This window comes from Arachis stenosperma, chromosome 10, assembly GCF_014773155.1.
Source record: "Arachis stenosperma cultivar V10309 chromosome 10, arast.V10309.gnm1.PFL2, whole genome shotgun sequence".
Taxonomy (NCBI): domain Eukaryota; kingdom Viridiplantae; phylum Streptophyta; class Magnoliopsida; order Fabales; family Fabaceae; genus Arachis; species Arachis stenosperma.
This window is the reverse complement of record NC_080386.1, coordinates 60,330-73,654: the sequence shown is the minus strand read 5'-3', so window position 1 is coordinate 73,654 and position 13,325 is coordinate 60,330. Positions and strand designations below refer to the sequence as shown.

At 34.2% G+C, this 13,325-nt stretch overlaps 2 protein-coding genes across 2 annotated transcripts; both read right to left on the bottom strand.

Annotated features, from left to right (window-relative positions):
• Positions 1–3,854: 3,854 nt before the first annotated feature.
• Positions 3,855–4,693, bottom strand: LOC130956505 (monothiol glutaredoxin-S10). The gene has a single exon (XM_057883556.1). The coding sequence runs from the start codon at positions 4,485–4,487 to the stop codon at positions 4,179–4,181; it is 309 nt and encodes a 102-aa protein (XP_057739539.1). The 5' UTR covers positions 4,488–4,693; the 3' UTR covers positions 3,855–4,178.
• Positions 4,694–11,394: 6,701 nt separating this feature from the next.
• On the bottom strand, positions 11,395–12,940 carry LOC130955314 (uncharacterized). Its single transcript, XM_057882154.1, has 2 exons — positions 12,737–12,940; positions 11,395–12,690 (listed from the first exon to the last, which is right to left on the bottom strand). The coding sequence occupies exons 1-2, from the start codon at positions 12,938–12,940 to the stop codon at positions 11,395–11,397; spliced, it is 1,500 nt and encodes a 499-aa protein (XP_057738137.1).
• Positions 12,941–13,325: the final 385 nt, after the last annotated feature.

Genomic DNA, 13,325 nt, shown 5'->3' with positions numbered 1-13,325 from the left:
ATTTGACGAACAAATCAATAAATTTAACGTGTTAAATAGACATATTTTATTAATTCAAAAAAAATATTAATAAAAAAATTAATTAATCTCATATAAATAAAATTCAAAAATTTAAATAATTTTTTTTAGAATAATTGTGAATGACTGTTTAGAATTTTTTAATTTCTATAATAAAAATCTCTAATCTTCTACCTATTCTACGCATCATGCATCAACGGGCATCCACATCTTATGAAGTTGCCGCCAAATAAATAACACACGTACATTCGTTATTTCACATATTTTGATTGTCTTGACGCTTGGAAGGATCCTCTCTTATCTTCTTTATTCAGCCCCCGTTGCCATGCCGGCTGTGATATCCTCCAAATCAATGAAGCCAGCTAAAGAAGTTGTTCGCGTAATTACACATTCCACATGACTCATAATCATTTTCATCTCGTCAAATCCTCGTCATTAATTAGGAATATGAAGGGGAGTTCGGAGTGTTTCAATAAGTTTGAAATTTAGTCTTGTCCATAGTTTAAGTTTGGTTTTGAATGATCTAATTTGTAGAAGAGCGCAGCGTGTATATATATAAAATTGGGTTGGTGTAATAAATAATTTATTAATTTGTTTAAATTAGATCGAAGATTTAAATATTATTTTGTGTATGTAGTAAGAAATTGATTAGCTGACAAATTTTGTATGTCAGACTGAAGATCAACGTGAAAAATATATATATATTTATATAAAAATCTAAAACTCTGATATTTTTATTAAAATTTAGTCGGTACTTAATTAGTAAAAGAAAAATGAATATTCTTATATCATTAAATTTAATAGTATAAAAATATATAATTTCATATTAATAAATTATTAAAAATACTAACAATAGTTAATTAATGATTATAAATCATACAATTTATATTCTTTACAAACACACATATATATATATATATTATACTTAAATCTTATTTTCCTTTGGCAATAGAGCAAGAACCTTTCCAAAGTTAATATTATATTCTTTCCTTCTTTTTAATTTTTATCAAAGTTAAATCAAGATCGCAAGAATGGACCGATTATTGATTTAATAATTTAATAATTTAACTGGGGTTAAATCATAATTAAACCGATTTAATTAAATATAAAATAAAATTATAAAAAATGTAGAATATAAAATAAAATTTTGTGGTTATTCCATCTAAATTTAGAATGACAGAAATTCAGATTTCAGATAAATATATCAATTCATACAATTCATATGGCATTTAACATAATTAAATTCAGCAATTCATCAGTTAATTCACCAAAACTCAATATATAGCAGAATTCAATACAGCAAAATTAAATTTATATAGCAAAATTCAAAATTTAAAATTCTAAAATTGAATTTACATCAAATTTATTTAAAATTACAGAACCTTTAATCCATATAATTAACAAAATAAAGAAAAATTTGAAAAGCAGAACAAGAACTCAAAAGAAAAACTAAAAAATTCTGCATCTCCATTTGAAACTCTAAACTAGAATCTACTCTAAATTTCTCACTAAATAAAAAATTAATTGAAAATAAAAACAAAAAAAACCCATGAACTCAATAACATCAGCAAGTCAGCAATCCAATTCATACAGATAAACAAAATTCAGCAATTCAAACCAAATAGACAAAATTTATTGAAAAACAAAGATGTTATGTTAGAGACTTAGAGTACTCACCACGGAAGAGCACCTCCAAACGATGATGACCAGATGCCCGACAACTACCAAACGATGTCGACGACCAGGATGACAAGCCGACGACCAAACAATGCCTCGTCTGCGACGGTGATGCTTCGATCCGACGTTTGTTGGAGGTGACGGTGGCGTTTGTTGGAGCCTTGGAAGTGACTGTCTTCGAAGGGGAAATTAGGGTTGTGACTTGGGACTATTCGAAGAGGAGAAGATGGCTCACTCAGAGTCAGCAGCTTCAATTTCATTTTAGCCCTTTTTTTTCTTTTTTTAAAAGGCGTCAAAAGACGCCGTTTTGGTGGTTGGGTGAGAAAATCGGAGCTTGATAAAACCTGGCCGGTGCGGTAGTTAAGCACCGGTTTGACCGATTTTTAATTAATTTTTTGCAAGACGGTTTTACAAGTAGATTGGACTGATCAGATGACCAGTTCTCAATTTACCCGATTGAACCAGCCAATCAAGTTCGATTTTCAGAACCTTGAGTTAAACACATATTTGCTATTATAAACATAATATCATAAATATAATATTTCAAATAATTTTTTGTTAAATTAATTTTTTTTAATTTATATATATTAAAATTGACGTGTACCTTATAAGCTTGGAAATAGGATTAAAATCAAAACCAACCAAACAATCTGGAGATCATGATGCAGAAAATCCAATCACGCAACTCGATTACAGTTTTAAATTAGTCAAACATCCTCCACAATCCGTTACCATTAATAACGGCACCCACAATATTACTAAAAGATCGGAACAAACAAAAGGAAACTAACACTGCACTCATTTATATAAAGGAACCAATCAGCTCGGAGAAAACAGGTCACACAACACGCTTTATTTCTTCTTTACATTGCTTTCTTAACATCTAATTCTGACTTGAGCGTTGGAGTACTTTTTGCAGATACTCCTACCGTTGTGTTTCATACTACTGAAGTGTTCCATTCTTCTCCTAGGACGACACATAGCTCTCTGTCAAAATTGAGCAGTTGCAGAAAGGAGTCCTTATACCTTGGTGACACACAAACGCAACAAAAAATTTTATAATCTAAAAGTATAAAATTTAATTTTTGTTGATAAAAAAATTCTATATAAAACAAATAAAAAAACAAAAGAAAAAAGAATATATATATAAAAGAAAAAATTTAGGATCAACACTTTTATTAAAATTTAGATAATACTTAACTATCAAAAGAAAAATGAGTAATCTTATACCATTAAATATCATCTCACACTATTAAAAACACTAATAATAACTAATTGATTACTACACGTCACAAATTATACTGATTTCTTAACACTCATCATATAAAAATTTACGTAAATTTAAAAAAAATTTCTTGAATACGTATATGTATTTATATATTTTTTTATGTACTTAAATTTTTTGAAAGAATAGCATTATAACAAACATAGTTATTTGTGAATTAAGTATTATTTAACTGTAACAAAGAATTATATATTACGTAATAATAAAAATATGTAAAAACGTATCCATCCCCACCTCAACCACACTGCAAGGGCCAGATAAGATAAATAGTGTTGATCGAACAGCACTACTCAAATAAAAAGAATAATTTGTATTCGATGGGAAATTTTATCCAACTTAGCTTGTGTGTGCATATATATATATATATATATATATATATATATATATATATATATATATACGTCAATCAAGGAACATATCCCTATCTTTGAAATGAAAAGGACATCGGCACACATATACATTGCATCATGCATCTCATCCTTCTGCCACGTACTCCTCCCCGGCTTTACCATTTGTCAAAATTTATTCCAAAATTAATAATGCGTATGCATGGATGCTCATCACCTACGTAGCTCCTCATAATATCATATATAGCTTCCTACACTTCATAGTTTCATTGCAGTTAACCTTATTTTATTTATTTCCCAATTTCTTTTCATTTTCTTTTTATATTCCAATCACATTAATAGCAATGCTATAATACTACTACCTTTTTATTTCTGTAATTATTTGACTGTATAAAATTGCATTTATACAAAGTTGTGTCGTCCATACCATGTGCATGACAATAATTAACGCACTGCATTTAATTAGAGCTAAATATATAAAGGGAAAAAGTATAATAAATTGGAGTTTGATCAACAATATGCTTCGGAATTAAACAAAAAGGTTCACTCCATGAGATTAATTATAGTAAGTGATATACATCTATCGCACCAAATTAAAAAAAAAAGTTATACAAGATATAGGTCATATTGGAAAACGCTCTTCGGAGATTATATATTATATTTTGGTGAAATGCAGATTCCAAAATTAAAGCCGCGCCAGGGTATCATATATAACAAGAAAAAGAGGGGTGGGGGGCTAGGGGGCGAGGAAGGGGTTCGGTTATGATGATATAGTGCAACTAAATTATCTTCTGATAAGGCCGTGTTTGAATGTTTGCAACTTTGAATTGTATTGCACTAGTCTTAGTTTTCTAGAGCCATAGAGCACCGGCATCTCTGAGCATTCTCTTGAGTGAGCCATTGAGGTGAAGGGTCATGACGGTGTTGGCTGAACCCACAAACTTGCCTCCGATAAACACTGCCGGGACTGAAGGGTTGCACCCTAGCCTCACCAGAGCCCACTCCATTTCCTTACCCCTTGAATCCTCGTCTAGCTCGCAAATTGCCGGTCCAACCCCTTGCTCGTAGAACAACCTCTTTATCGCATGGCTCATCCCACAAGAACTCTTGCTGAATATAACCACTGCCTTTTGTGATGCCAATTTTGCTATGCGATCCATTTATTGATTCTCTTTTTGAGAATTAAACTTCTACTAGTTATATAGGAAAAATGGCTGTTATCGGCTTTTGCTTGGTTCGGCTTGGTACTAGAGTACCACTTACTTATATTAGAGGTTATAATGACGATGATTAATAGGAGAGAAATTAATAAGAAATCTGAAAAGAAGGGAGCATTATTAGATCGAGGAAGTTTTGGTGTGGATTTAGTTTGTGATGTCATTGAAGGTTTAAGGGCTTGGTGTATTTATATATGGTGGAGTGAGTGAGGGACATGCATAAATTATGAGAATAAGGTTAAGCGAGCTATACTATTTAGTATCCAAAATGCAGATAGGAATATAATGAAAGAAAGTGGTAGGAAATTTTATTATAATTATTTTGATCAAAAGTATAGTACACACTTTATTCAGTATTATAATAAGATGATAAATGCATATAAAAGAAAGAAAAAGTACAGAGAATTAATTTCTAGTTAGTTAACATTAATTAATTTTATTTTAAAATTTATAATTTAAAATTTAGAATTAATAATATGTGGTTTAAGATTTAAAATTTTAAATAAATAAAATTATTTTTTAAAATGAATTAATATTGACTTAAAAAAATTATTTCTCTAGTATTACTCTAAATGAATGGAGAATAAAATATATTGAACTACAAATAAAATTAAACACGTATTTAAATTTAACTCTATTCGTACTTCTAATATTATAATATATATGTTGTTATAAATTTTGTACATGTATGATGAATTTAGTGGAAATCAAATGTACATCTTTTTTTCTTTTATAATTTCATCAAATCGTTGAACCAATCAATTTAATTTTAATAAGAATTTGATATCGATTGATAATTGTATTATTTATAATTTTAATATAAATTTAATCTTATATTTTTTGTTTTGTTAGTATATTTATAAAATATAAAATAATAAAAATTATTTTTTAAAAGTTATTTTGGTTGTTGATAGAATCGAATGAAAAATTTTAAGATGTAAGTTTGATTAGAATTGAGAAATTTATAACTTACCAATAAAATATAATTAAAATTTAGAAAAAATAAATTTACAAATAAAATTAGAATGAATTACCTAAATTTTAAATGTAAACCCTTTGCATGAATAGTTTTTTTAGAATCAAAAGATGAAGGTTATTCTTTAATAAGAGTTGATGCTCAAAAATACCCATTGATTTGATGGGGACTTGTGTGGTGCCAGTTGGTAACTGGCCCAGCTACTTGTGTGAGAAAGAATAACGAATTAGATGAGCCAAACAACGGTGAGAGTGGGGACCACGTACGGTAACTAGAGAGAGGGGGAGGGGATGTGAAGGAATGTTGAGGTAATACTTTTAAGCGAACGAAAATGCCCCTGGATTGATTGCGTGGGTGTGAATGTCATGGTGCGTAAAGAATGTCAACTTTGGATAGAGGAATAGATAACACGTGGGTTGGCGTCGAAGAGAGAGTGACTCAAGGATGACACTAATAGGGAGCTGCTTCCATTTGCATCACTAAAAGTCTAAAACTACTGGAGGTGAATATATGTTAGATCTTTTGATTTTTTTTTTTTTTGAGAGCAAAACTCCATCCTGCATTCCTCCTTAATCATTTACTTAAATGACCATTTATTTTTTGATAAAGTATTTGATGGATTTTTTATGAGAATTTTATTTAATGGAATTGTTCTAAATGTTTATTGAAATTTTTTAATTTATTATATTTTATTCATTCACACCCAATAAAATTTTTGATATTCTATTTTAAATCCCACCAATTATTAATTATTTAATCACACTGAAATTAGTAAATTACTATCGGACTTCTGATGACATTTTTTGTTTTTATTGAAAGTAATTTATCTACTATTTTATTTTTTTTATTGTACTATTGTTTTAAATATAAAATAGAAAAATGTGTATTTATGTTTCACATATGATGTTGGTTCCTATAATAGGTTTAGATATAGCTCTCAAAGTTCTGATTTCTACACTCGACGTCATTTTTGGATAACGAACAGAAGTCTCCCAAACCACTCCTATATCCTCCTGTGGTAAACTTCTCGAATTAATACTTTACTTGTAATGTTAAATCTCTACATTTTGGTTCCAAATTTCATTTCTTGAATTTTACCTTCTCTCAAATTAAAAAATTAATCAATCGAATCATGTAATCTGAAGTGCTATAAATTATAAAGAAATAAAGCTAGAAATAGCTTAAAAACAGAAACTTCGTTCAGTCCATAGAGATCGAAAGAGGAGATGAGAGAAGAGTGGATATCACATGAAGTCATTCCGACGAAGAAATTTTTGGGTTCGATCCACCAGCATGCTCTTGCCGTTGAGGGCTAACTGGCCGTCTTCTGATGGAGTTGAAGGTTGCCTCTGTTCTTATTGTTCTTAGCTTGGAGTATTATTCATTTTTTATTTTTTTTTTGTGGGGTTGTTTAAAGAATATATGAAGTTTTGTCTCTAATAGATTAATACTAAAAGATAAATTAGAACAAATATGTAAATATTTAGATAGTTCCATCAAATAGAACTTTCGCTAGAAATTCCACCAAATACGTTGCCTTGTTTTTTAACAAAATAAAAATAAAAAAAAATTATGAATCAGCAATTTTATTAAAATATTAATATTTAACCAACAAAAAAAATAATTTTATATTATTAGATATAATTTTATATCATTAAAAATATTAATTAATAATTATAAATTATAAAACTTGCTAATTCCTTAACACTATTCTCCGACTACTTATAAGGTTGAGACTCCATACAATTTATTTTGTTAGACGTTCTAGTCCTTTTATTAATCTCTCTGTGAAGTCTTAATAGATCTATCTCTCCGTACACACTGCTAGTGATTTAATTTAGCATTGCTTTTTCCGTCACGTAGACCTTGTTCATTTATTTTGTATTCATGAATGAAAATAAATGAAACCAAAATATATAGTTTTTGGCTTTAAGTGGACTAGGTTATTTTTGGAAGAAAAAATAAATCAACAAATTTTAAATATTTTTATTTAATATTTATTAATTTTAAATTAATTTTTAAAATTAGAATCTGATTAATTTATATTAATCACATTTTTGAATAATAAAGATATGGTAAATTAATCGCTCCATAAATACAGTCAACCTTTCCTCCCATAGTATCAACCTTTTTTCTCGTGCAGATCACTGTTTTGCTGTCGTTGCAGTGGACCACCATTCTCACCGCAAAGACCACTGCTTCTGTAGTGCGTCGTCATTCTCGCTGGATTTCTTGCGCGTGTGGTCTGTCAAGCATCGCACAGACCGTCGGCTCACCGTGCAAAACACCGTTGATGTCGCTAGGGATAAAAAACATCCATTCTCAAATAAAAGAAACATTCAATCTCGAATAAAAAAAACATTATCTAATAAATTGAAGAAACAACGTATACTAATCTTTGGAGAATGAGACGTAACTGGACAGCGTGATGGAAGAGGAAGAAGAGGCAAGACATGATGGAGGAGGAAGAGGAAGAGACGCGGCGTCACGACGGAGATAGTTGAGACACAACGTGACGGAAGAGACAGACAACGTGTCGCAACAACAGGGTGGCAATGGAATAGAAGGCGATGGAGGAGGCATACGACTTGGCATGACTTCTCGACCATGGTGGACGGCATCCTTGCTGCAGAAGCAACACGATGCGATGGGCTCGTTCACGGCAGCAATGGAGGAGGCGATGGCAGCACAGACGTGGGTTTTGTGATGGAAATTGATGGCATGGGTGACGGAATTGATGGCACGAGTGACAACATGCAAAGTAAAAGAATGAGGCGGCTGCATGTTTTTATTGATACTAGGATTAAGAAAAATATAAATAGTGATTTTTTTTTTGTTTTACTAGATTTTGGATCCATCCAATAGAAGTTAGTTGAACTCCCATTAATTATTTAGCGGAATTATTTTTAAAAAGGAGATCTCATATTAGAATGCTCTAACATCAAAGCAAAAGCCCAGCCAAAGAATTCACTCTAATACCTCGTATTTATTTATATTCCGACCAAAATATTAATAAAAATGAACGGACCAAACCAATAGATAAAATTAAAAAAAAAAAATACACATCAAACTCTCTAGATCACGTTTGCTAGTTACGAAACGAAAAAAGAAAATAAAATAAAAATTTTAATTGATTTAATTACAATTCGACAATTCGTATTTGAAATCCACATAACAAAATAAATAAAAAAATTATATGATGGTTGTGGTAATGTTTGACTAAAGTCTTAAAATAATCTTTTGAGATTAATTTGGCGTACTGAAATAATTTTTAAAATTTAAATTATATGAAAAATATTAATGAGATTGGCCAATGTGACTCATTAATTCGTAACTTATTTTTTATTAATAATTTATTTATGTAACGAACTTGTCATTAATAATACACGTCACGTCATAATTTAATCATATATAATAATGATATAATGACAAAACATTCAATGATATGTAATATGTTGACATAGTGACGTGTATTTTTTGTTTTGAAGCAAAGAAAACTCAACATAATAGAGTGGAGCAACAAATTAGGTATTACAGTAAAAGAAACAAAAGCATAAATCTCTTAACATCTCTGGCATTGTCATCAACCACCACCAAAAGAATCACTGTCAATCCATTCTTTGTAACTCAAAAGCATTCTCTGTTAGATGATCTCAACACCTGCTTTCTTTTTATTGAAAATCCTAGCATTACGTTCCAACTAGATGTTCCAAATCACTGTAAAGAACCCAACCAGCCACATCTTCTGCTCTTGTTTTCTCTTGTGCCAGCCAGTCCAACTCTCAAACAACCCTATGATGGTTCCCGGAATCGCCCAATCTCTACCAACAAACCGCAACCACGTGCACCACACCTGCCATGTCATTTCGCACAAAAGAAATAAATGCTGCACAGATTCTACCTCCTTCTTACAGAGTACACAAATAGTATCACTGTGAGTAAAAACGCCTAACCTACTCAACCTCTCTTTGGTATTAACCTTACCAACAAGCACAAACCAGCCAAAAAGCTCAATTTTCAGAGGCACCACTCCTCTCCACAATGAACTTGTGAAACTATAGCTCGTGATCGCGGCTGACAGAGTCTCCGATTGTAGGACCTGCATAAAGGAGTTGGTAGAAAACACACCCTTACTATCAAACTTCCAAACCACATTATCCTGTCTACCATTTGTTAGTTTTACTGGCTGAAGCCTCTCATGAAGCTGATGGACAAGTTCCAGCTCCCATTGGAATAGCTCTCTTCTCCACTGAAAATTTCATATCCAATAAAACCCATCCCAAAACCCACAATCCCCTATCATAGCACCTTGTTGGTTTGAAACAGAGAAGAGTCTTGGAAAAGTCCCTTTCAGCGGCCCACCTTGCAACCAGTTATCTTCCCAAAACAGGGTGCTCCTTCCATTCCCTACTTCCATCGCCAGGCCAGTAACCAATTTATCCCTGATCCGCTGCTCCTTTATATTTAACTGGCATATATCCTTCTAAGGCCCTCATTTAACCGGGAACTTCTGATTTACCAACATGACACCCGAGTTCAAGTTGTTACAGGAGCAAACAATCTTCTTCCATAAGGGGCAATCTTCTTTTAAAAACCGCCACCACCACTTAAACAAGAGCGTTGTGTTCCAAAGCACTGCATCCCTAACCCCCAAACCCCCAGCCTTTTTCGGTGCCTGAACCAGCTCCCACTTAACTAACGGGATACCATCATTACCATCCCCCTTACACCACATAAATCTCCTTTGCAAAGCAATCAGCTTGTCCGCAACCGCCTTTGGCATCTTGTATAGACTTAAGTAATACACCGGCAGGCTATTCAGTACCGATTTAATGAGGACAAGCTTGCCTGCTTTACTCAAAACATTCGCTTTCCATAGGCTGAGCTTCTCTTCCACCTTATCTATGATTGGTTTCCAAGTCTTCACCAGCCTCGAATTTGCACCTAAAGAAATTCCAAGGTACCTAACTAGTAAGACAGCTTGCTTGCACCCCAGTAGGCCACACGCTTGATCTACCCATTCCTGCTCACAGTTCACGGATATCAAATTCGACTTATCAAAATTGATGCTCAACCCCGACATCAACTCAAAACACCGCAACAGTCTCTTATAATTCACCACTGTCTCTGTTTTCGGGGGATAAAACAAGATCGTATCGTCTGCAAATTGAAGGTGCGACAATTCTATATGCTCGACTCCGACCAGTAGCGGATCAATGCGCCTGTTCCTGACGGCTTCCCCCACAATCCGATTCAACGCATCAACCACGAGCACAAATAGAAGTGGGGACAGAGGATTCCCTTGTCTGAGTCCCATCTCTATGTTGAACGGCTTTGATGGTGACCCATTCACCAGGACTGACATAGAAGCCGTACTGACATATTCCTTTACCCAATTCCTCCATCTCTGGCCGAATCTCATTTTCTGCAGCACAATATCCACAAAACTCCATCTAACTCTATCATAAGCTTTTTGAAAATCTAGTTTGATAATTGCCGCTTTCTTCTTTCGCGCCTTGAGCCAATGAACCGTCTCATAGGCGATGAGTGCACCGTCATGGATTTTTCTACCCTTCACAAATGCAGTTTAATTCTCTCCTACCAAGCCTGGCATAACTGATCTCATCCTTCTTACCAATACCTTCGAAATTACCTTATAGACACATCCCACCATACTAATCGGCCGGAAGTCCTTGATTTCCTTAGCCCCCACAAATTTTGGGGCCAGCGTTACCCGTTATATTCACATCAGATGGTAACTCTGCCCTTTGAAAGAACTCCATTACTGCTGCAATGAACTCCTGCCCAATCGCTTCCCAGCATTTCTTGATAAAATTCATATTGTACCCATCACACCCAGGGGCCTTCGAAGATTCACAATCCCATACTGTTTCCCTTGATTTCTTCCGCCAACAGCAGAACCTCCAAGGCCTCAGCCTCAGCTCTCTCAATCTGCTTTACCAACCCATCTCGAATACCAATCCTCGGAGCAAACTCCTGGCGATATAGCTCCTTGTAGAACCCCCTAATTGCATACTTTATTCTTGCCGGATTCCTCACCAGCCGTCCTTGGATCATTAGAGTATCAATCCTGTTATTCCGCCTTCTAGCCGATGCAATGTTATGAAAATACCTTGTATTCCTGTCCATGTCCCTCGCATGTTTGGACCGAGACAACTGCTTCCAGTGGATTTCCTTCCTCATGTACCACTTTCCACAAAAGCTCACCAATGCCTTTCTTCTAGCCTCCGTCGTACCATCATAAATCCCATTACTAACCTGGATATCAAGCTTCTTGATCTCATCCTCAAACCTCATCAGTCTGTTATCCATATCACGAAAGTTATCGTTGTGCCATTGTCGCAAATGTACCGTCAAGGACTTCAGTTTACCTGTGAAGGGAGCATCTCCCAAGTTCCTCCATTCATCTTTTTCCATCCTCAGAAAACCCTCATGGGTAAACCAGGAATCTAGACTTCTGAAAGGTCGCGGGCCACCTCGTACCCTTGTATCCTCCACAATTAACGGACAGTGATCCGACAAGCCCCTCGGACCACCTTTTAACCGAATGTCAGGAAACTCCTCAACCCACTCAATAGTAACCAGCACCCTATCAATTCGACTACATGATCGACCCCGGAACCATGTGAACTTCCTATCAGTGAGAGGTAGATCCACCAACTGCATGTCTTGAACCCAACTCTTAAACTCTTCTGCTGATGCCAGCAAACTCGTTACCCCTTTTCGATCCTCAACTTGCAGAATCTCATTGAAGTCCCTTAACAAGAATAAAGGAACTTGGCACAGTCCCGCAAGACAGCTCAACTCTTCCCACACCACCCTCTTTTCATCCTTCCCATGCGCCCCATACACCAAGCAGTAAGCACAACGAAAATTATTTTTTGTTAACACTCCTTCAATGCACAGCCACCTCTCACCTTTATGACAATTACTACTCTGAAACATCAAGTCATCCCACATTAATAGGAGTCCTCTGGACGCCCCAACAGATTCCACAAACTCCCAACCTACCGTACTATTCTCCCAAATTCTTGCAACATCATATTTAGAAATGACCTCCCTCTTCGTTTCAAGCAAACCTAACATGTTCAAATTATAATTTTTCTTCAACGATTTCATCATGCTCAATTTTTCATCTCCCCTCAACCCCTAATATTCCAACAGCTCATAATCATTTAACCAAATTATTACTCACCTTATGTTTGTTCTTCGGACGACTCCTTCTTGCCTTTTCTTTCAGTTTTGTCAATCTTCGTTTCTTCGCTATTTCTTCATTCTGAGCTTGTAAAATACTCATGATATCCACATCGTCATCATACAGCATAGCCAGATTATACCACCAAAGCCCAAGCAACTTCATTTTCCTGCATCTGCTATTCTTTTGAGATCCGAACTTCATCTTCCTGGGTGTGCCGTCCTACGCCTGTTTCTGAGCTATCCCCCTTCACAAAGGTTCCCCCATCATCAGCCCAACCCCGCTCACATGTCGCTTCTGTTCGGTTTGCCTCCAAGGCCGTCTCTTTCCTTCTCACTCGGTCCAGGTGTCCCTATACACTTCTTGGAGCTCGATCATCTTCAGTAACCCATATTAATATTATTTGTCCGTGTATTAATATTATTTGTCTAATAATGTGTCCGTTTAATCTACATATTGCAACATAATTTTACATGTTTCCCCAACATATTTTTAAAGCAAATGCATCAAATTGATTTATAATTTTATATTAAATAACCCATTTTAGTCGTTATGTTATTATGTATTTGATGTTTTGATCGAAAATAAA